Source organism: Chiroxiphia lanceolata, chromosome 5 (genome assembly GCF_009829145.1).
Source record: "Chiroxiphia lanceolata isolate bChiLan1 chromosome 5, bChiLan1.pri, whole genome shotgun sequence".
Taxonomy (NCBI): domain Eukaryota; kingdom Metazoa; phylum Chordata; class Aves; order Passeriformes; family Pipridae; genus Chiroxiphia; species Chiroxiphia lanceolata.
Window position 1 is genome coordinate 30183831 of NC_045641.1, and position 24404 is coordinate 30208234.

General features: G+C 36.0%; 1 protein-coding gene across 4 annotated transcripts in view; it reads right to left on the bottom strand.

Annotated features, from left to right (window-relative positions):
- Positions 1-24404, bottom strand: part of ADAMTS20 (ADAM metallopeptidase with thrombospondin type 1 motif 20) — a 90471-nt gene that overhangs the window by 42393 nt on the left and 23674 nt on the right. For 3 of the 4 annotated variants that reach the window (XM_032688935.1, XM_032688936.1, XM_032688934.1), the window contains exons 5-14: positions 17157-17240; positions 16349-16473; positions 15395-15435; positions 14952-15057; positions 13716-13862; positions 13038-13179; positions 11682-11786; positions 2306-2451; positions 751-932; positions 518-654 (exon numbers count right to left, since the gene is read on the bottom strand). In XM_032688935.1, the coding sequence (XP_032544826.1) occupies positions 518-654; positions 751-932; positions 2306-2451; positions 11682-11786; positions 13038-13179; positions 13716-13862; positions 14952-15057; positions 15395-15435; positions 16349-16473; positions 17157-17240 (1215 nt within the window). The remainder of the gene's footprint in view (positions 1-517; positions 655-750; positions 933-2305; positions 2452-11681; positions 11787-13037; positions 13180-13715; positions 13863-14951; positions 15058-15394; positions 15436-16348; positions 16474-17156; positions 17241-24404) is intronic. The other variant, XM_032688937.1, reaches the window with a different exon arrangement.

The window sequence follows — 24404 nt, forward strand, 5'->3', positions numbered from 1 at the left end:
TCTTGAATTGTTGTAACATAGCATCTTGCTTCTCCCAGCAAAATCTTGTGGCAATGCCATAGTTGCTATTAAGCAAAGAATGCTGAATTGATCCCTTTCAGGAGTCAGTTCCTCCTGATTTTACAGTGAAATAATAATTATGTAATCTATCTACCGTTGGATTTTCTACTTTTTTACTTCTCTGGTACCAGAAATACAATGGTAATAAACACACAGCATGTTCCTTTCTTCTCTTTATTTCAATTTTGGATCAGTTTCTCTCTGCTTACTCGGACAATATTAACTCTCTCAACATATGAGGTTTAATGAGGCAAGACTCTGGGTCTTCAGATTCAATTATATGTTCTTCGCTGAATTGCCTCAATTTCTAGATCTCTAATTTGATAGGGAATAAAATTAGCTTAAGCAAACTCAGAACATCGTATTTTCATTAATGTTTATTTGGATTAATATTTAATATCTACTTTACCATCTGCTAAAATTGATTTTAATAATTAATAAGTTTAGATTTAAATACCCTGCATAAGCCTTGAACACAAAGGTCATTGGTTTCTGCTCCACAGGGAGTACCATCAGCAACTCTGTCCTTCAGCTGATAGTAGGAAGTTGTTCCAGAAACTCGGCAAAAAAGTTTACAGCGATCTTTCATAGAAACTGGAAAGAAAATCCAACAGGTTTCTTGTCTGTTTTAAAACTTTAATTAAAGTAACATTTTTATTTTGTTAGTTTAAAAAACGCAAAATTACTTACTACCACTGTATTTTGGAAGCCAGCGAACCGCAGATGTAAGACCATTGATGTTGAAGTGTCTGCCATCAAATTCAGAGCACTGTTGCTCCCGGAAATCTTTTTTGCCTTTTGGACATGAATCTGTATTACATGACCGAAATTTCATCCTGCGACCAACACAGTACTTTCCTCCATTTCTTGGCCTAACAAAAAAAGGTAAACGCAAAACACACTCATTTTCTAAAATCGCTGTTTTCCATTAAAAGTGGCTCAAGCCACTGATATAAAAGGCAAAATCTCACACAGCATTCTGTCAGCTGTTACTGACTTACACACACACTCTTAACTTCTATCGCACTGCGTACTCATTTATACCCAAGAGAAGAAAATGAAACAATACTTGTAAAATACTACTGTTGAGGTAGGTGGTAATCAAGCTACTGATGTTTATTAATGCCTATTACACTTTTACTTCTCTTAGAGTTATAACTGTTTTGCCTGGGAAAAAGCATTATTTAATGCTTTTATTCATTGAGCTAAGAGTATAGCCTTATTTTCACAGAAGCAGCATCTCCTCAGTAATTTGAAATTATTATTTTACAGAATGACAAAGAAAGAAGACAATTAGGAGCTGACACACTCTTTTCTGTAGTCCTAATATTGGTTTCAGTTTGAGGATCAAAAGAAATAAAAAGAGAAAATTGTGGAAAACACCCCATTTACTGTAAAGTCTAAAATACACTTCCTAACAGTCATAAATCCTGACACAAAATAATTCAGTATTAGTATGTTCTTGGGGAAAACAAGAATAAATCAATGGCATATTGATACTATCAATTACTACAGACTGACAGAGGATATCTAATGGCAATCTAGTCTACTGCTTCTTACTCATCAGAGAAAATAAAATAACCTGGGGCCATCTGATAGAAGTTAATTTATCCCACTGATAATATCAAGTGCGCATGGCTTCCTAGAAAAACCCTGAAACAACCCAGGGAGCAGCTGTGGTTCTGGTTCTGGACAAGTTAAGGGTAAAGTTCTCTTTGATTTTTATTACAGAGAACGAAACTCACATGGAATTATTCAGTCAATGGAAGTTTCTCATTACAAAGGTAAGCTGTAAATGACTCTGCTATAACCAGTGTCCCTTGTGGGGCATTACTGGTGGCGATGTTGTGGAAAAGCCTTAAAGCAAATCAAGTGTTTCACTAAACAGATTAGTAGGGAATACATATATTTCTTTTTTAAACTCCTACTCAAAAAAAAGCATTCGATGTTTAAAGAAACCTCAACAGTTAATCTTGAAAAAAAAAAGACCCTGCCAATGTAAGTCTTCAGAAACAGCTATAAGTATAAATTATATTGTTTAAAGACAAGGATGATCTAAAAGTCCTCTGCATATTAGAGTCTGTAGGCCTATATCTCTTTCCAAACACGGCTGAAACAAGCATGTTTTTACTGGTGCTTCAAACTAATTTATGCAGCTCACAATACCTTCATTTTGATTTGAACCAATCCATTCTTTCTTAATATCTTCATTATGCACTAACGTAAAACACAATAAAAAACATACTCTGGTCGATTACACAGCCTGGTGGTGCTCTTGATTCCACCTCCACAAGTTCTTGAACATGAGCTGTAAGGTCCCCATGGCCCCCATTCTCCATCTACAGGACGCATCTCCATTTCTCTGCTCACACAAATTCCATGGCGGCAGTGCTACACAGTCGACAAATAAAATAAAATTTTTAATTCCAAGCAAAAGTTTACTGTATATTTTAGCCACAGAAAGAACAAAATTTAAGAGCTCACTACGCTTATCTGGATCCAGATATTTTCTAAAATGTTCAATTTCCTTTGAGATAACTTATCCAGGACTCATATTTTTAAAAATGCTGCCTAGATTTCTTTGCTCACTATGAAAGCTACTGGATGATGAATACCTATTTAAGTCTTCTCACTTTGTCCAAATGCCTCTACAAGACTCTTACAGTCTTGGATTCCCAATATGTTTTCTTGCACAAACTTCAAAAATAGATTTACAACTGCCTTTTATGTTTGAGATTTTCCAGCTTAATTTAGAATTCATGCTGATACAAAGAGTGAAAACTCGCAAGAAACCACCAAGAAAACCAGAGTGTTTTGAACATCTCGAAAGCTAACTATCTAGTGGGATTGTTTGGGAAAAGCAGCCAAGCATTTAAGACATTGGTTATGGTAAAGCAAAGTGATGCTATAGATTCGTGTTTGAACTCAGACTTTCATGTCTATAACAAAAGGTGTGAAATATTTTATTTATATTTTAAAAAACCTTTTTTATTTACTACTAATTAAAAAAAATCATTATTACAATTAAAATGGAATTAATAGTTAGAGAAATAATAATTCTTAGAGCAAGATACTACTTTACAATGTCTATTCTGTTACTTCAGATTTTTTTCCTGGTGAAGAACTACCTATTTCCAACCAAAAATTTACATAAAGGAGTAATTTTTATTTCATCTGCTGGGATTTACATTATTAAGAAGACAAAGATTGCAAAACTATTTTTTTGTAGTCGTGTCACTTATGAGACCTCAACACACTGTAACTGTAAATGGTTATTATTTATAGACAGGGGTTTTTTCCCAGAAGCATAAAGTGATCTATCTCTTGCTTCTAAATATTTACTGTCCAGTATCTGACTGCACTTCAGTGGTTATTCAAGCAGTACATGACTAAAAAGTCTAAATGAGAATCTTATGATTGGTGCATGTGTGACTTTTTCCAAAGAACCCACAGGAATTACCAGCACTAATCCTACTGATGACTTATGGCAGTTGGAATTCTAATTCACTTGTATGCTTTAGAAAATCCCAAGTGGTATATTTGATCACAACATAGTGGAATAGTTCACATACTAATATAGAATATTTACAAGATACTATAATATCAGCACAATGTATCCTGCTGACTTCTATGTGAATAATGTGTCAACTTTGTCCTTGACTCCAAACACCACCTGAGGCATCAAAGACTGCCTGTATCCAGAGACAAGACACTGGGCAGGGCTGAATACATGGGGTCAGTGCTCATACATAATAGAGAGAATTCTTTATTTTAGATGCCTGTTTGCAGACTCGGGATTAGACTGATCATCAATTAGGTTCGTAGTCAGGAGGGATTCTCCTGCTCATATTGACAGGGAGTGGCTTATTCCATCTCTCCCTGCAGTATATACATGGATCAGTCACTAGAATCATCAAGAGAAGATTATGTCTACTCAACTGTTTCTTATTTCTGAAGCTTAGGCTTTGCCTCTCTACAACAGGAAACAGTCTTGTATTACCTTAAAGTCTAGAAGGATTTGGGTAACTAAAGTCTCTGGCACATAAAACAACTTCAGAATCTCTGATAAAATAATTCAAGGATTACATCCCATTTTTTACAACTACAGCATTTTACAAATTTATTGTAGGAACCACCAATTAACAAAAATTTTACTGAACACACAAAAACTGTGTGCAATCTTTCTGAATACAGCCAAATGCCACAAAACTCAAATGTTGTTCAGCAGCTTTATTACTGCACAAAATAATACCTAAATGATTTTTTTCCCTAATTAGTATATGCTTTTATTATATTGATAGTTATGTTCTTTGCTACTGATCATTTTGCTCTCAAAACAGGAATTTGTTCCAGAATCTGATTCTCTTTTCAGGGTTCTGCCTGAGTTCCTAATTCAACCTGATGACAAAACTGCCTGCTTGTATAACTCTTCATCACACCAACTCTTGCACATAGGCCATATCTTTTAAGTCCTGGATGCCTTCCTCTAAGAATATGACCATTCCAGGTGACTGTAAAGCCCAAAGCAAACACAGAAAAAATCTAGATCTATCTTTTCATATAACCATTTAAATGATCCAGTCAATTGGCCAGATCATCACTTGCTTGATGCTAAGACTAATGCTTTAACTTAACACCAAGAAAACTACATATGTGCATATGAAGTCTAACAGGAGTGGTTACTGTTAGGTTTTATTATTTTTTTCAAGACTCCCTTAGGGTACTAGTACCTTTACATACAAATCTTCTAGTATTTAACATCAAGTACCTAGCAATAAAAGATAGTGCAGCCATAAGGTAAATGAGGAAATATTAAAATCTTGCCTTTCCAAGAACTGTCATTAGCATCTTAGGAAATAACTTTTTAGACTATAAGCTGAAGATTTTAAATCCTCCTTCACAAAACAAATACTGCATTCTAATATGTGACAATGACCTAGCATTTAGGTTTTTCTTCCATCTAGAAAAATATTCACAGTAACTTGAAGGGAACTTTCAGGAAAAGAGAGAGTTGTAAAATGAAATTTTATACCCACAACAGCATTATTTTGATCCATAAAAATGCAAAGCATATGTTCACATCTGGGATTTTAATAGCTTATTCAACAAACTTGTCTCAGCTATTAATCTGCTGCATTCCTACTGAAGCAACATGATGAAGTCACGGTAGAAAACTCTGGCACCAGACATGTTCCAGATGTTCCTCTGTGCTTGATTGAATCATTGCTTCACTGAGAATACTAGGATATACAAAACTTCCATAAACTTAAATATAATTGCTAAACAATTTTTTCTTGCATTTTTAGGGCAAATATAACGTATGCATCATGTAAAGTGGGTATCAGACTTAATTCCAAACATACTGACTGCAGTAAGTGACAATGCTGCTCTAGCCAAGATCAACAGTTGGTTTTCTGTCAAAAAGACAGAAATTCTGACTCAAATCTGCATCTAATTATTATATCTTCAGAGATGAGAGGAGGGTTAATGATTCAAATTTGGTTTGTATTTTTTAATAACCTCTTTATAATAAACAGTTTGAATCTTACCTATGGATTACCCTATGATTTGATAAATTGACTTTGAGTGCTTCCAACTTATCTCCTACTGAATTTGCCAAATTTCCAGGAAAGCAACTTTGAAAGAAATTATTAAAGCGTTACTTGCCAGGCTATGCTTGATTTCGACTGAATCAAGGAGAGTGACAGATGCATGCAGAACAGGACCAGAGCTCCTCTGAAATCAAGCACTTCCTACACAGCCTTTTATGACTCAGAGCAGGAAAAGAACTCCAAGTTCACTCTTATTGCCTATATTTTCCACGCTACTCACAGATATACACATGGTTTTTGAAGACCTTAAGACAAAGACTGACACACTGATGCTCAGTGTACGAGGACATCATTCCATGCGCTGGAGCCCCACATAGCCTTGCAGAAAAAGAGATGAATAGGCTTTCCTGAGCTTATTTCCATATACAAACATGTTTCCATGGATGATACTGGTAGCTGCTGGTGCTTCTAAAAGGAAATAAGATGACTGAACACCAAAGACAAGTATGAGGAGAAAGTGAAATGGACAAAGCATTGCAGAAGTGGCCACGAAGGTCTGTATTTTGCCTGCCAAATATCCAGTTCTATTGTTCTGACTCTTTCTTTTGCCTTATAAAATACAATCCAAACAGCACCCTGAGAATGCCTGTGAATAGCACAGGAAGAGAAAGTTATAGTGGACTGAATGCAGGAAAGGAAAACGGGCATAGCTGGTAGCCACGAAACAGAAAAACCCTAAACAGTGCTGCAGCACATCAGTTCACTATGATGCACTTGGCCTGTAGCTGAATTATGAGCATGAACTGTCTCAAAGAAGATTGCAATCACACAGAGCTGGGAAAGGAGTATGAATCTTCAAAGTTACACAGATACAGCAGAAAACCCCAAGAGCAGGCAGTGAAGATAAACACTCACTCGAATGCCAAACCCCTGTTGGTGCTGCCTGTGTCCATGTCTGTGCAGTGTTGCCATTCATTCCCTTGAATGAATGTACTGCTACAGGCCTCGGTCTTAACTGCAAGTGGATGTAATGAAACCTTTTGCTGTACACTAAACCTATGCCTCCTCTCCATCCTATAATACACATAGTCCAGAAAGCACACTGCTCTAAGAACCAAGATGAGAGTAGGACCATAGAGCATAAAAAAGGAGTAAAAACAGAGCAGTTAATAAAAAGAGTACACAAGACAGAAGAAATGGAGCTTGGAAAGATATCTAACTGAAGTTGTAACCACGGCATCTCAGGTCTCTCTCTTTGTAGCACGGATTCTCAGATGAGTCTAAATTTATAACTCAAATACATGATCTACAAACCCCACAAAATTTTATTTTTTTTTAACATTTTCAATTTGTTCTTACAAAAAATCTGCATACTTTATTTTTTCCCTTGAAACTTTTGCTTTTTCTGTAATTATATCTCATCAGAAAAGTATTCCTGTGAAATCCCAGTTTATAGAAAAAATTCTTGGTTTGAGCCCATACTTTACTCTGTTCTTACAGTTCAAAAGATCTGCTGCTGCTTTCCAGATGGTGAACATATCCCCCTATCACTCAACTCTGATAAAATCCATCTGAATTTTTTATACCTACTTTACACATATACACATAAAATGATTTATTCTTTCAGATTAAATCTCTTAATGCATTACATTCATGAGGTAGTCAAGCTATGCAATGATTTTTAATAGAAATCAATACATGAGCAGTAACCTACAACTGAAGAACAGCAAACACACTTCAGAATCAGGCTGGTACTTCTTTTACTGTTCCAAGCAATTCTTTGTTGCTCTGCATCCCTATTCTCAATTGTCCCTATAACCCTATCTTCTGTGTTAAAATGAAATCTTAATTCACTTGATACCTATGCTAGATATTTTTAGATGCTAGCTCAATATGCACCATACATCTACAGTGAATAGAAGTGGTAAACATTTCTCTAAAACAGACAAAGGCACATGCTTTCCAATGAAACTGTTACTTGTATCATGTGAATTGCTTCTTGCTGTTAAACAGTTCTTTTCCAGACTTCTATGACATTTGCTTTTTTCAATGTTTAAGTAGCAAACTGCCATTATGTAGAATGGGACTGCTCCAGGACATGGAAAAGTTTGGGTCAGAATCACATAGCTACCTCCTACCTCTCCATTCCAATGTCCAAGGAATCAACAGAATATGGGCATATTTCTATATTCCTCAAGAATCCAGGAAGGACCAGAGTGCAACCCTTTCAAGTGTCTCAAAATATAATTATAAAACCCCCACACTTGATTGGGTATTTTTGCTGTTATTTTCATAGCAAAACCAACTTGTTCTGAGAATGCCACTCCTAGAAAATAGACAGTTTCAACAACTATTTTTCTTTGGAGATTTTTTTTGGGGGGGCTCAGATGTGTATCACTAACTCCAACAGACGAGTTACCATTATAGGAATGAATATCATATAAATTACACTGCTAAAAACTGCATCAACTTCATTATACAGAAGCCATGATTCTGAGCCAGGTGTAAGCTGGAGATGGATGTGTAAGGAGAGTTTTTATATCAGTTGGCTTGTAGCTAATTTAGTTACATATAATAGTGTAGATATTTATTTTCCACAACACTTCTAGTTTCCTATTCCCTTTAATTAGATCCACCATGAAATGGGATTAAGTATTTTCTCTGAATGTCATCAACCACACTGTGAAAACTAGTACCCGGAGATTTAGAATTTTGTTTGGGTTTTTTTAAATATGAGCAAAGACATTCAAAATACCAAAACCTGAATCACTCTCCAAACTCACTTCTTTGGAATTTTAGAAAGAAGCTTAATAAAACACCTCAAAACTTCTCATGTTTAAGGTGTGGAAAAATCATTTATACTATCCCAAGAGGACAAATGCAAGTCAATTCCTCAATACAGAAATCCAAAAAATAAAAGAAACAGATAACAAAATAAAAGAAAAACAATTGAAAACATAATCCAAACAAGAGTCTGCTGGTCTACAGAAATTTCAAAGCACAAAGAAACTTTTGACTAGAATGCAACAAGAAAACCTAAGAGGAAGCAGGGCTAGAAGTTCTGCTCTAAGTTATTCACATTTCCTAAACATCCATCAAATTAGCACCTATCTGGAACATGACAACTAGAATTATGACATTTAAGAGAAGAAAACTAGGCCAATTAAAGCAGTTCAGTTTCTGTCCTAATGGAAAAAAATTCTCCCATATATCTTGTAATGCATAGGAGAATCCTCTGCTATCTTGGTCCTCAATGTAGCATATAAATACTGTTCTTATTTTGATTTATGCTTTTAATTTATATATAGTTTATACCATGACAACAACAATTGCAACTGTATCTACAAAATTCATTGTGGCATCCAGTGTGCAGGGTACATCTGCGTAATCATACAGCACTGTTCTTAATTTTGAAAAAACTCCCATAGTAGCTTTGATGACAGAAACAAAATACAAAAAAGCACTAAACATCTAATATTTTCATGGTCTTGTGGCCCATTTCACAATAAAAGTGATGAAGTGAGAAACTTTACTCAGACATGGTAGAATTGCTACTTATAGACTACTGTCAACCCTTAGCGCTCAGAATGTATAACAGGAGCTGAAGAGAAATTTTCAGATATTTCAGCAGAAGCCAAACAAGCAAATATAATTAATTTTTACAGGCAACTCCAGGACAAGTAAAGTACAGTTTGATCAGCTCAAAGAAATGTAACGAGTCAGCAAATTGAAGTAAAATTGAAAGTTTTCTTTTTTAGAAATAATAATTATAGATAGTAATATTAACCCTGTAGAATTAATACAGGAAATGTTCAGATACTCAAGAAAATATTTTCTTTATTGTCTATAAGACTCTGAAGAATTAGTTGCATTATCCCTTTAATGTTTTAAGAAAATGCTACCCATACCTACTGCAGATATTATATATATATTAAAAAGTCACTGAGCTCTACAGACGTGTGCACCATGAGACATACAAACAAATGTATTCAAAATGCGTGCATGTTGATAGACTGCATATGGCAAGAAAATATTCCACTAGGAAGTGCAGGCATTCAGGAAAAGCTGTTTGCTCATATGCTTAAGAGTCTCTGAAATTATTAGATTTCTATCTTCTTGTAAATTTTGGGAAGGAAAACACAAGGACTGTTAGAGTAGTCCATAGAGCAAGATCCATTAATCAGACACACAACCTGTGAAAGTTAGGCTTAGAAAGTTGATACTAAAATAACAAATTCCTTTAATGGACCTTTTCTGTATTCATCACTGCAATAATGTCACAAATGCCAAAGATAAATTGATTTAGTTTGCTGTTAAATATTAATATCTTATGCCCAGTAACATCAACAGCAGCTTGTGGACTGAACCTGAAAAGAGCTGTCCCTTAGACAGAAACAGACGACAATTTGTCAGACTAATTACTTGCTGTTCTTTCTTACATCTTTCAGAGGTAATGACTGTAATTAGCTCTTCACTTCCTAGAGAAAAATGGTTTCACAGCACTAATTACATAAAACAGGTTTTTGTATTCTTATATAAAAGAAATCCTCTGATGCTGCCAAAGTAGAGTCAATTTAACTGAAGATTACACATGAAGTTTACATAAAAGATGAACTTCTTTTCTGATCAGTGACTGACTGAAAAACGGGTTAAACATTGTAACACCAGCTGCATACATAGACTGTAATCAAGCAAAGCTTCCACTGCAACCTTCAAGTAACTTTTTATAATCTTGCAAGACAGAAAGAAACCATTTTAGACAGTTTAATGCCTAAATTGTTATCCATTAAGACACTGTTTTCAAACTTCTCACCAATATTGTCTTGTCAAACACAGAGTCTGTAGAGATTAAAAGTTATTGGGGGAAATGTAGAAATAACGGAGTGAAATCTATCAGCTTATTATACATAGAAATTAAATTAGATTTTTTAATCCTTTGAACATATAAAACTATTTAAAAAAAAAATTTAACATTGTTCCCACAGCCCCTGAAGCTGCCAAAGCACACTACTGTTAAAAGCAGCTCAAGCATCTAATTTCTGTTCACTTCCCAAACTACATACAAATCCAAAACTAAAAGCCTCAAGTCTCCACTGGTAACTGGATTCAACTAGCCTCCCCCACTACTTCTGTTTCTATCAAGGTTCTGAAAGTGCCTTGTCTACTAATTAGATATTCATGACCCTTATGGACAGGTCAAGAAAGGTTATATCATCCAAGGATACAGATCAAGATCTGCATTCGAAAACAAACTGCCAAATGAGGAAGCACTCTCATCATCCAAACACTCTTTACCAAATAAAAAAATGGGCAGGCTATAGGAAGCACAGCTTCCACTTCTTTTTTTTTATCTGACAAAGCATTCAATCCATACTTCAGACAGCCAGGACGTCCTACACATCAGGGTATAAGTGAGAAGACAGCTCCAGTTTTTAGGACTGAACAGATCCAAGTATCCTGAATTATGTTACAATAGGCAAGACAGAAAATGAACACAAGTTATGTGTGGTTAAGGCACTTCCTGGACTAGTTGAAGAGGTACTGACACATACTTACGTATTTTGTCTGAAACAGATACAATGTGCAAATAACTACTGAAACCAGGTGCTAATCCAGAGACTCCCTCTTTCCAAAAAGTTGCACACCTGTATCTAAGTGACTCATACTTAATTTATTTTGGTTCAGTGAAACAGCCTCAACAAGAGAAACTGGGGGAAAAACAGTTTTGGGATGTCATATTTCAGATAATTCTACTTTGGAGCACTACTGATCAGGAAAAAAAATAAGTTATTATGCATGACCTGAACTTTACAAACAGAAGGAAAGATGGCCATTTCCCTGAGTTCTCTCACCTATTTTTAACCAATGTGGCATCTGTAAACTTTAATAATTACTCTGAACAGACAATTATATTTTTTATGACATAACATTACAGAATTGCAGGTGAAGTCAGGTAGACACTCTTCACACAATCAGTGTACTACAGGCACAGTATTGCCACACAGCAAGCACTGATCTTTCTTATCTACATCAAAAATTGCAAGCACTGAGAAACAAATCAAGGCTTACCATTCCCACACCACAAAGCGTTCCATCAGCCAAAGGCATGTGCTGAGTACGACAACCTTTGTGAACACCTTCTGTGCTTGTGCACCATAAGCGTTTGCATTGTTTCTGAAAAGAAAAACAGATTACTTTTTTGTACCTTTAACACCATTTTAGACAGTAGTTGTGATATTTGTATTTTCTCATACTGTGTGGGCTTAGTGTTTGCTATTAGTACTACCATTTTCCACAGACAAAACGCCACAAAACTAAAACAGACCTTGATTAAGGCCGAACAGCAAAGTGGAATATTTGAAAGTGATCCCATGAGAGTAATAGATAACTTCATTTTCTATTTCAGTTGGAAAACTAATTTAAAAATATGCAAGAGCTTATGGTTAATACTATGCAGCACAGTTTCCATATAATTCCCCACAAAAAGGCTCTGAGTTCAACAAGAATTAAATATACTGCCTACAAAATTAAGAAGAAAGCCTCCTTTTCAAATTGTTAAAAGACTCTTAACAGACAAATAACCCTTATGGATTATAGGATTTAAAAAGCAGTCTTCAGAAACACCATCTTCAGGTCTTTGAAGTACCCTTTTCTTTCCTTTTCTATAATATTCCCATAAAGCTTGACTCCTCCAAAACAACAATTTGCTTCACCTTCACTTAATTCAGACTGAATCTGATCTTAAATTCTCTCCTTTGAACAGCTCCAACAAGCCATACAATATTGGCAGAGATATTTTACAACTTAGTACAAAATCTAACACTGACATCCTGACAGTAACGCATAAAGTCATAATGTTTTATTTGTGTTTATATTGAAATGGCCATATTAAGTTTTCACAATACAACTTAAGTTACAATATTAATCTAGTCAAGTTTTCTTTCCATACTTCAATTTTGCATACAAAATGTACACTTTGTCAGGCTCAAAAATATTTTTTCACTCTCTGAGAAAGTAGGGAGTCATTTTGAACCATTTAGAACAAACGTTTGAGATAATATATTAGCTTTTAAGTTATAAATTTTTAAAAGAAGCAGAGAAGTAAGACCTGTTAATGTAAGATATGACCAAAAACATTTGCAGAACGTGTTGCAGGAAACCTTAATTTATGTAGTTTTAGATCTTTTAAAGGAATTATCACAATCACAGATGTGGAAATCAAAATTAATGCATCCTACTTTTTATTTCTATATATTTCTTACATATGAAATTGCAGTGCTGTGCACTGAATACTTCCCCATTCAGAAGAATATAACCTGAACTTTTACTTACTTCAGGATTTATTCCTGAAATTATTCCCAAACCAGTAATTTTCAGTAACTTTTTAGTATAGATTGAGCACGACTTGGTCTAGTTTTCACTCACCAGATATGGGCACACTTGTGACCCAATACCAAACGTAAGTTCACACTGCTTGTTGACATCATACATTGACCCAGGCAGCTGAGAGGAAAGATCATATATTCTTTCACTAGGTTTGTCTAGGAGGCATTCACCATAGCCAGTACTGTTGTAAAACAGGAACAAAATGTGAATAAATCACTCTTAATTCATTGGAAACCTTCTCACTACTCATCCGACACTTACACATGTATATCTCAGTGGAGTTATGGGTTTGCATGCCTACTTGCCTATATAACGACTTTAAAAAAAAAAAAAAAGGAAAGAAAAAGAAGATGGTACTGCCTAAATTATACTTATCATTTATTTTTACATAAAAACTTCAGAAAATAAACAGTTCCTATTCTAACCTATTAAAATCATACTGAAGATTTTTTCAATAAACTATGCCACTATATTTAAAAAAATAAAAAATCCTTTAGCTTTGTATGTTCAGTGCAACTTTAACAAAGTCATGAATCATGTATTTTTCTGGAGGACTAAGGCCCTACAAGTTAAACCCTCTTAGGTTAAACAAAAGAGCAGTGCAAAAACTGTATTTAAGCAATACCTTTAAAATGCTTCTCAGAAATACATGAAATTGGAAAAAAAAAAAAAAAAGAAAAATAACACTCTAAACCACAGCATTATATTGACACTCACTCGAGAAATTCAGTGATATATTTTTGACTGCATTTTGACCAGGTCCATGGACTTGTATGATAATTTAAAGTTGGAGCCATTACGTGATACTGATGTTTAATTCCAGCTTCTTTACATTTGAAACTGTCATCATGAGGCACATTAAATCTAAAAAGCAAAACAGACAAACTCCAAAACAAGTTCAGCAATAATTAACTGAAACTCACTTTGCTATAACAGCAAGTGTGTTTTCAACTCAAACGAGCTTGAAAATGCCTTAAAATTTAATGGAACTCAATATATCTATCTGATATTATGGCAATAGGTATCTTTAAAATGCCTTATATAATTCTCTCCTTATCCAAATACCTTCCTGGGTACAGGAAGAATTTTACAATTACATAATTTTTTAGCTCACCAGAAAAATTCCAGTGGTTTAGGATTATGCCACTGTATATTCTCCTCAACTGTATATACAGGTCATGGCTAGACTGTCCACAAAATGTTACTCCAATATTCCCATCGTAACTCTTACTATTCAGTAACAAAAACTACAGAGTACATTAATATTATAATTCATGCAAATAACACATCATCTTATTTTACATCTCAGTTTAAATACCATGACAAATAACACGTGTCTAAAGGAACTTGCAGGAACATGAAAATCAACAAGCTAGCTACTGAGCTCTGTAACTTCATTGTTACCTACACAGTAGCATGCCTCATGGAGCTAGAGTATAGCACCTTTCTGCCATCACTGATGAGGTATGCTTCATAAAATAAAATGCTGTCATCTCCTCTTATTTTTCTGTGTAAAGTATTTCTCTTTGTCTTACTCTACTGTATTCTGAAAGGATCAAACACAAGGAAGAATATTTCTGTGTTATATTAACAATTGTCTTTTCTTAAAGGTAAATTCCTAGCAGGGCTAGAATGCAGTTGAACTTAGCAGGACTATGTTGTACGCCTAGGATATGTCCCAGTGTCTCGACCAGTTCATATGACAAAAGGACAGAACTTAGTTGTTTGGTCAGTCTTTCCTATAATTCAGGATACCAACCAGGTTATAAAATTCACAATTTCTTTACCTCTAGGTGACAGGCAGAGTTGGTTCACTGGAAGAGGCAAAAATAATGACTCTTTTAAAAGGATGTGTCAGACTGCGCTCTCTTAGAAACGCAGAGCCCATCGCTGGAAATTGGTTATATCCAAAAGGAAACAAAAAAAATTACCTGCTGGGAAATAGGTACTTACACATGTCCAAGCTCGTGTGCTATAGTGAAAGCAGTACTCAGTCCATTTTCTTCACTTACAGAACAGCTGCGTAGTGGATCACACATTGTACCTAGCTCTGCTAAACCTGCAAAATTGAATCCTTAGATAAATGATTAACAGAACGAATTTTCACGTAGTGCTATGTAGTGCAACAAATACTATGGTTGAAAGTCATTCCTCAAGTATGCAGCAAATTTATACAACCCCCTGGCACCAAACTACATGCCAGGAGACAACAGCAGTAAGAAATGAGAAACAATTATTTTTGTCTGTGTGACTTGAATTTTGGTTCTTTTTTCTGATTTATTACTAATTTCCTAATTATTTCCTAATTATTTCCTAATTATTCCTAATTTCTCTGTACAGTGAAATTCTCATGTATTTTGCAATATAACCATACTGATTAAAAAAGAATAACTCACCAAGAGTATCACACTTCTCTCTAGCTCTGCAGATATCTTCCCTTGAAGAAAAATATTTATTTAAAATTATTACAGTATGTAAAAGAATATTTTTAAAGTAATTCACTGTCGCTATACTAAAGTAATTGCAAATCTGATTCTCAATTTTTAATCTCACAGTCCATTCAAACAATTTGTATTCTAATGAAAGAAATAATTTAAATTCACCAGACTAAGCTTGCAGTACTGTTTTCTATCTAGTGTGAAAAGAATAAAACTTAAAACACTATGCTATTTCTCTACAATGCAGACAGTAGACAATTATGATATGCTGTTGAAAAACATGCAGATTGCAAAATACTTGAAACCACCTTATGTTGTGGACCGTCTGCCAAATTAACAATGTAAAATTCAGGACTAACATCAAACAGTGTGATGTGCTGGAGTGTGTCCAACTTGCACACTGGGGGGAAATATTAGTGAAAAAGAAGAGCAAAAGAGAGATTCTATTTCAATGAATGAACATCAGAACCTTCACTAAGGTTATTGGTGCACAAGAAGAATACATTCTAATATTTAAATATTTTCCATTTTAAGCTTTTGATTGTCCTGATTATGCCTGGGCTATCAGGAGCTGACCATCATTGCATCCTTCAGTGATTCCATTAAGTACAACACTGCCTCTATCTCATAAATGTACAATAGCTAAAGACTTCATTTCCTTGTCCCAATTTCAGGTCTAAGTAATTTCTATCCTCTTTAATGAAAGGATCATCAGATGCTTATCTATCAACATAGCCAGGATAATTGCTCATGTATTGATAATCAGTGGTTTGGGAAGCAGAAGATAGTCTTCATTCACTTCAGCTATCTATGAACAGTGTCAGGGGAATGGTTAAAAGCTGATGTTGTAAAAAAAACCTGAAGCATTTGTCTTACCTAGTTGAGTAGTTGTGGCTATTTTAGATACTGTACCTAGTGATGAGAACAGCAGTATCATGATGAGAAGGGTGAGTGTCATCCAAAGTGTTTTGTGATTGCTGCCATAAGCAAAAATTACGAAGTGTAGTAGCTGCATTAAAAGTGATAGCTGGTCCTTCCTAAGCAAGAAAAGGTCAAAAATATCAAATAACTGTTTTAATATTCATGCACTTGCACTTACTGTGTTGTCATTTGTGCTGCTAATCTGTAAAATAATGACTGTGCATGGAAAGTCATGTAAGAGTTCCCTTAGGATCAGATCTGAATTAAGCCACAAGTCATCAGTCATGAGGACCCATTATTTTAAATAATGCTATGTGAGCATTTATCACGTGTTAAATATTTTTTAAAAAGCGACAAGACATTTATGATAAATAAATATAAACCCCATATATTATATAAGCATATACTTCTTACAGTCTTAAAATATTACAACTCTTAGGGCTGAAAACACTCCAACAAAGCACTCTATAAAAGATGTCATTTCCCTGTCAGATTTCCATGTGTACAACCACACTTTAGGTTGTTATGCTATAAGCTTTCATATACTATCTTATTTATGTCAACATAAGTCAACTGGAGGTGCTAACAGAGAGACAGGAAAACAGAGGTATTAAATACACAACCTGAAGTTAACCTCACATTTCACATTTAGTCTCCTATTCTAAAACAAAATTTTATAGTTAAAGAAAATATTTTGCATTTAAAACTAAAACAAATTAAACTTTGTAATTACAATGACAATTCATGCATTTTGTTTCTTATATTAGAAAGAAATCTTTTAAATATTTATTTTCCTTACCTGTTCATTGTGAATTACAATTAATTTGACAATAACTATATTTATAAGATTTCCAATACTTGAATCTTTATAGATTGCTGCAACCTAAAGAGAAAAAAAAAGTCAGAAGATTAGAATATTTAATTCATCTGGTAAACCATGTCTTTTAATCAAGAAAAAAAATAACAAAGAAAAGCAAGTCACTACACAAGAGATATATCATGCATCCTTCTGTACCTTTTACCCAAGGATATGATGACAAATCAAAAGGGTTGCCCAGGTTTTAATACCCAAATAACTACAATTTTATATTCACTTCCAAATACTTAGACACCATGTTGAAATGTTAATGTAAAAAGTACATTTATTATACACTGTAAAACCTGTAGTTTATTGATAAAATATCAAAGGAAGAAAAAGTAATATTTCTGCAACTATCAGGCATAAGCTGGTTTATGTGGATGATTTGTGCAATCAACACTTAACATAAAAGAGAGTTTTAGAAAGCAAATCTCAACAAGTAAATTTCTGCCCTTGCTTTTAGTGGAAGCTGGACTGAGTTGTAAATCTGTATTGCAAATATGCAAGACACATACACGAGTTTCTTTTCTCATCTATAAATTTTGTATTTACATACCCAATAAGCATTTTTATACATAAGTCTTGCAGACAGACAGTAAAAATCATGAGTCCATTCCATACACCAAAGTAAACCACTTTGGAAGTTATTCTTCATAAAATCAGTAAAAAAGTTTATACCTTCTCAATAATAGTTTCAGATATCTCATCCATATGGATTCTACAATTTGGCTTAAAGCAGTTCAAATGACAGCCTTATGTAAACAAGAGTTGCCACTGCACACAGAAGTACTGACTTTCCTCTCTTTGAGCTTGTGCTAAGGCTGCCAGGCTACAAAAGTGACCAAGGAACTGATCCAGCTGCAAAATTATTATTATTTTTTTTAAATCCTGTTATACTCATCAACATGATCTCATTCCTGGTGCAATTCCTCCAACACAGGTGCTGACAGAGGGAGAGATGAAGAAGAACAGACTTCTCAAAAGTCACCTATACTCAAACTGGCTCAAGTTGCTTGTGAGACTACAGCCTTGTAGTATATGAATTCTATTTACCTGAGATCAAGTAATCCTGCTAAAACTTGGAACTGACAGAGCACTGGCTCATGCCCCATCTTTCTCTAAACTGGAGAGAGTACAATGCACAGCATTGTCCTTCATTCATTTGTTGATATACAAGCTGGAAACAGAGGATTCAATGAGAGTGGGGAAGGAGCCAGAGTTTCAGAATCCATGTGGAGAACACATTTCAGAGTAGTACAGCTATTGTTTGCTTCTTCCCATATAGACTCCTTTCTTGGTTACTAACCAGCAAGCATCCAATTATTCTGAGATGGGAATAAGGAACATGTCTCAAATACTCACTGAAGAGTTGAATCCATTGGGTACGGACAAATTCAGAATCCTTTATCAAAGAAAAGGTGTCTGAAATGCTCAAGCACTATTTAGGTAGAACTTGAGTGGAAAAAACTACCATTTTTCTACTACCAAAATGACTTTACCACAATCAAGCTCCTAATGTGTTCTTCTACCTTGAGATCCACTTTGATAAAATCAGAAAGGGTATTTATCTTCCCCAAAAACCATGTTCCTATATGAACTGTTGTCTTAGAAATAACATAACACAATTATCACATTCATCTCAGCTTATGTAACTAACTAACAGTAAGCAAGTTGTCTAAATTTCTTCAATAGTCAATGGAGAAGGAGAAGGGATGAACTGTTCTGTAGACATGACTATCTAAAGATATGTATTTACACATACATATCTTCATACAAGACAGTAAAATAAGCTATTTCATTTCTTCATCCCTTTACTATGGAAGGAGAAAAGATTTTCAGATGTATGAGGCTGAGGGAGATTAATTCCAGCCCAAATCTTTCAAGTTTTATTTCTATTTAGCAAAGAAACAGAAGATAGGTTCATATGGCATTCCAAAATCATGTCAGAGAGGAATTTGAAATGAGATCTGTGAGGATCTTTGGCTTGTAACACGAAGGTGCTTGTTCCAAGGATTGACTGTCATACCATTTAAACTGATATAAGAGCTACTTACAACTGAGAATTTGTTACAACAGAGACCTATACAAGAAGATTACATGTGCATAGCATTAACAGAGACATCGTTCACTAGACCTGTTTGTTGCATTTGGCCTTGTAGATCTTCATGAGGTTCACGTGGGCCCAATCCTCAAGCCTGTCAAGGTCACATTGGGTGGTACCCCTTCCCTCAAACAACTCAACTGAATCACTGACCTTGGTGTCATCTACAAACTTGCTGAGGGTGCACACAATTCCACTGTCTGTGTCATTGACAAAGATATTAAAAGTACTGATGCCAATATGGACCCTTGAGGGACACCACTCACTACTGGTTTCCATTTGGACACTGAGCCATTGACAATAACTCTTAGGACATGGCCATCCAGTCAATTTCTTATCCATCTAGCAGTCCACACATCAAACCCATAACTTTCCAATTTACTAGCCAGAATGATGTGGGGACTGTATCAAAGGCCTTACAGACATCCAGGTAGATGACATCTGTAGCTCCTCCCTTGCCCACTGATGCAATCACTCCATCAGAGAATGCCATCAGATTAGTCAGAAACATCTTTCAATTAACTAGTAAATCAGTCTAGTTAACACCTGCTCTTGGAACAGAAAGCTCTCAAACTCAGGAAAACAGATGCATTTCACTGGCTGTCAAGTAAAGAGCATGCAGGTCATCTGAGGTTGTGAGACAGTCGACAAAAACCAATACAGGATTTGTCCAGTACTACAAAAGCATATATCAGGTAGAACAGGCAAAGGGACTGAGAACTGAATGGGGGAGTTAACTAGGTTCAGCTAACACCAAACAATACCTGAGTGCCTAAACTGTGACTATTAACCTTCAGTGCAATATTAGCTCCCAGTTTCTTAAAGGCCTCCTATACCATATACAGTATGTGAGGACTCATTTCTGATCCTGGGTGATTAGAATGATCCAGGCAAGGAGTCCAACTTGGAGCCTTCTAGCCTTCTTGTGATTTAAACTTAGCAGTTAAAGTTCATGGCTGTAGTAGCAGTTGTACAGTAGTTGATGGATGTTCCCTCACGTACATTAATAGTCCCTTGAAAAAAATCTGTTACTGCTGTGCTGTCTGATGAGGTTATGCTGCTGACAAAATCTGAAAACACAGAGGAGGCGAAGAAACCAACACAAAACACAGAGAGTTAATAATCCTTCTTCCTGCCTGTTGACACGATGTCCATTTAAAATATTGGAGCAAAAGTATATCTTCAAAACCCAGTACCAGTTACCCATAACTCAGAGGAGATGTATAGATGGAATAAGTATGTAAGAAAAGAGTATTTCACTGCACACCTGAAAAGAATCTGTTGCAGGACTTTCAACACCATATCTACACACGCCATCTGAATTATCTACTGGTTATCTCTGGAGATGAGATGAGAACTGAAATAATGTCATGTAGGTGCCAGAGGTTCTCACCAAATTCTGAAGCATACTTTCTCACATATTGGAGACAAGTTCAAGCTAAATGTAAAAGTAACACTGCTTTCATTAATCCTACATTTGAGTCAAAGTATGGATCCTTTGCCTCATGGGCACTTTCATGACCTCCAAACATTTAGTCATTACCACTGCTTTTGAAAGATTGAAGAGCAAGACTCTCCTGATAACAAGTTGCCCATAACAGCAAAGGTATATTCTCAGGCTGGCTGAACACGTGTGAAGAGAAAAATCCCGACAGTTGATAACCACAAACCAAACTTGAAGATTCACCTAGGGAGCTGTGCAGACTGAAGTAATCAACTGAGACTTGAAATGATAGACCAACGCAGGGAACTATCAAAGATCTGGAATATGAGATTCTTATTTTTGGTGAAAAAATTAAGGGATAAGTACTCCCTGCTCCCGTATTCTAAAGATACCTCTCTCCATCATCTCTTATTGGAAGTATTCATGAAAAAGGACGATGAAATGCGATAGAAATTTAATAGAATACACCATTTCTTTACAATTTCCAGAACTACTTGGTTTACACTGATTTAAATACAGGCTTCACAGAAGTAGGAGGTAATAGCCAAGACAAAGTGAAATTAGTTTCAAAAGATTTTTCAGACTCTTAAAACCAGCATCCACACCACAGAAGAGTTCTGACTGCACAGCAACAAAGAAGGGAAAAAAAATATATAAATGAAACTAGTTACCCTTTGGTGGAAGGATCACAGCTTTTACTTTCATGGAATTCTCAAACATTAAGTCAGATCTTGTCATCACCACAGCTGTGGCTGCCAGTTGACTGGAAGTAAGTTGGTCACAAAGTTTAGTTTCTCTTGATATCCCTGTTGTAACTGTCCATTAAAGTGTGACTGTGAATAATGGAAAAATATCCTATTTAGAAAAGGGACTAATAAACAAGCAAGTACGCCTAGAGGCTGGAAGATAAGTAAATGATATATCCAAATCCAATTGGACTTCTTCAGCTCTTTTTTTTCCTTTTTTTTCCCCCTAAATATTGTATTACAAGGCCTCCTTTTTTTCCCTCTTGTCTGTTACACACAACCATGATACCAGGAGAATACAAACTTTCATATTCCTTGAAAGAAACAGGTATCACTTCATAGGTCGCATGTCTTTTGCAGGCTCCAATAATCTCTTATTTATCACTGTAGTGATGAAAGGATGTAAGATAACCAGGATCCATGAGACTTCTCCAGGATCTGGGAGATTTCTCCTTCACCTCCTCTACTGTCATACCCTTATTCTGTCATATATTTCATAAGACCCCCAAATTGTCTGAAGTTATGAGATATGAACAGTCATTGCTTCACTGAATGAGAAAGAGCTGTGTTATTTCTGCTGATGTTGCTCTTACTCAGTTCTGCGCATATTTCTGAACTAAACTGGCTTCCACCAGTGGAACCTAATGCCAGAAGAGACTTCTCATGCAAATTTGCACAAGTATACCTATATGTCTCAGGGTTACCATTTTTTCCACTATGAGTTTTAGGTCATCTCCTGTCCCCTCATCCAAGTCATCTTCAATATACTATCCCTTGAGTTAACCAGGTAGAGGTTCCACATGACACCTAGTAGAATGCTTTAGTGAAGGCAGAAAGAAAGAATACATCTCTTTTAAAGGCTGAGTCACCCTGTGTGCTGGTTTGGGCTGGGGTAGAACTAATTTTCTTCACAGTGACTGGTATGGGGCTGTGTTTTGGATTTGTGCTGAACACAGGGTTGATAACATACAGATGTTTTTGTTACTGCTGAGCAGGGCTTACACAGAGCCAAGGCCTTTTCTGCTTTTCACACTGCCACGCTGGCAAGGAATTTGGAGGTGTTGGGACAGGTGATCCAAACTGAGCAAAGTAATATTCCATACCATTTGACATCATGCTCAGTATATAAAGCTGGGGGAAAGAAGGAGGAAGAAGAAGTTTGGATGGATGGCGTTTGTCTTCCCAAGTCACTGTAACGTGTGATGGGACCCTGCTCTCTTAGAGATGGCTGTAGACCTGCCTGCCCATGGGAAGCAGTGAATTAATTCCTTGTCTTGCTTTGCTTTTATGTGTGGCTTTTGCTTTCCCTATTAAACTGTCTTTATCTCAACCCATGAGTTTTCTGGCTTTTACCCTTCCAATTCTCTCCCTGATCCTGATGGGGACATGAGCAAACAGCTGTGTGGGGATTGGTTGCTGGCTGGGCTGAAGCCTCAACTTATCAGGAATGCCTATGCTCTTTCTTGTGACTGAGATGGGTGCAAAGATATCCGTTTAATATCGCAATAACTCAGCAAACGATGACTTAGTCATGATCATTACCATCTACAACTGTCTGATGAAAATATGCACCACGGCTATAATCAGATCATATCAAATGCCATCACGCACAGCTCAGATATCAATGTATCCTTCCTTTCAGTATCTGAAACAGACTACCTCAAAAGATACAACCATAGTCAGGCATCTCTAGCCACTAGAAGCTACTCAGAGAAAGACATGAGTGTTGCTTGGCTCATTATTCATGAGATGGGGCCCAAATAGCTCAGAGCAAGACCTTTGCCATAATTAAAAAGTACCAAGGCTTCGCCTTAGGAACAGCCCTTGAACCCTGTACTACTTAGGAGAAAATCACAGAGACAAGTACTTGTCTAATAATCAAATATCTAATCAACAACAACCACCAGTACCTAGGTTAAAACCACAGTAAATAGTACTAACAGCAGTGAAGCGTAAAGATGGGCAAGTATGTGCCTCCCTACGTACTGCAAAATTTCATAGAATCACTTAGGTAGGAAAAGATCCTTAAGATCATCGAGTTCAACCATTAACCTAATACTGCAAGTCCACCAGGAAACCCTGTCCCCAAGCTACTATCAGGTATGGTGACTCCACCGCTTTCCTGGGCAGCCTGTTCCGATGCTTTACAACCCTTTCCATCAAGAAATTTTTCCTAAGCCTTCCCTGGTGCAGTCAGAGCATTTTCTCTGGTCCTGTTGCTTGTTACTTGGGAGAGAGTATTGACCCCCAGCTCAATATAACCTCCTTTTAGGTAGTTATAGAAAGTGATAAGGTCTCCCTGAGTCTCCTTTTTTACAGGGGGAAAAAAAGCACCTCACCTCCCTCAGCTGCTTCTCATAGGACTTGTGCTCCAGATCCCTCACCAGCCTCGTTGTCCTTCCCTGGACACACTCCAGCACTTTAATGTCTTTCTTGTAGTGAGGGGCCCAAAACTGAACACAATGCTTGAGGTGCAGCCTCACCAGTGCCAAGTACAAGGGGACAATCACTTCCCTCGTCCTGCTGGCAACATTATTTCTAATACCAGACAGGATGCCATTGGCCTTCTTAGCTACCTGGGCACACTATCACCTCTGTATTATCTGATGGACCTCAAGATGTAGCGATGTATCATTATGACATTTAATATACAGGCACCCTGGAGTTGGAGTACAAGGACAGTCACAATTTAAAAAACAGTAGGCATTTTCTATATTCACATAGATACCCATATGCCAAGATAAGCAAGAAGTCTAGCTCAGAGAATTCTATATGAAAAACACTTTGAAAATAATTGCTTTCAGTTAGGTATAGTCATTGGTGCATAAACAAATACCCACTTTCATTTTAACCATATCAAATACACAAGATCATGTGGTTTTATACACACAGAAGAA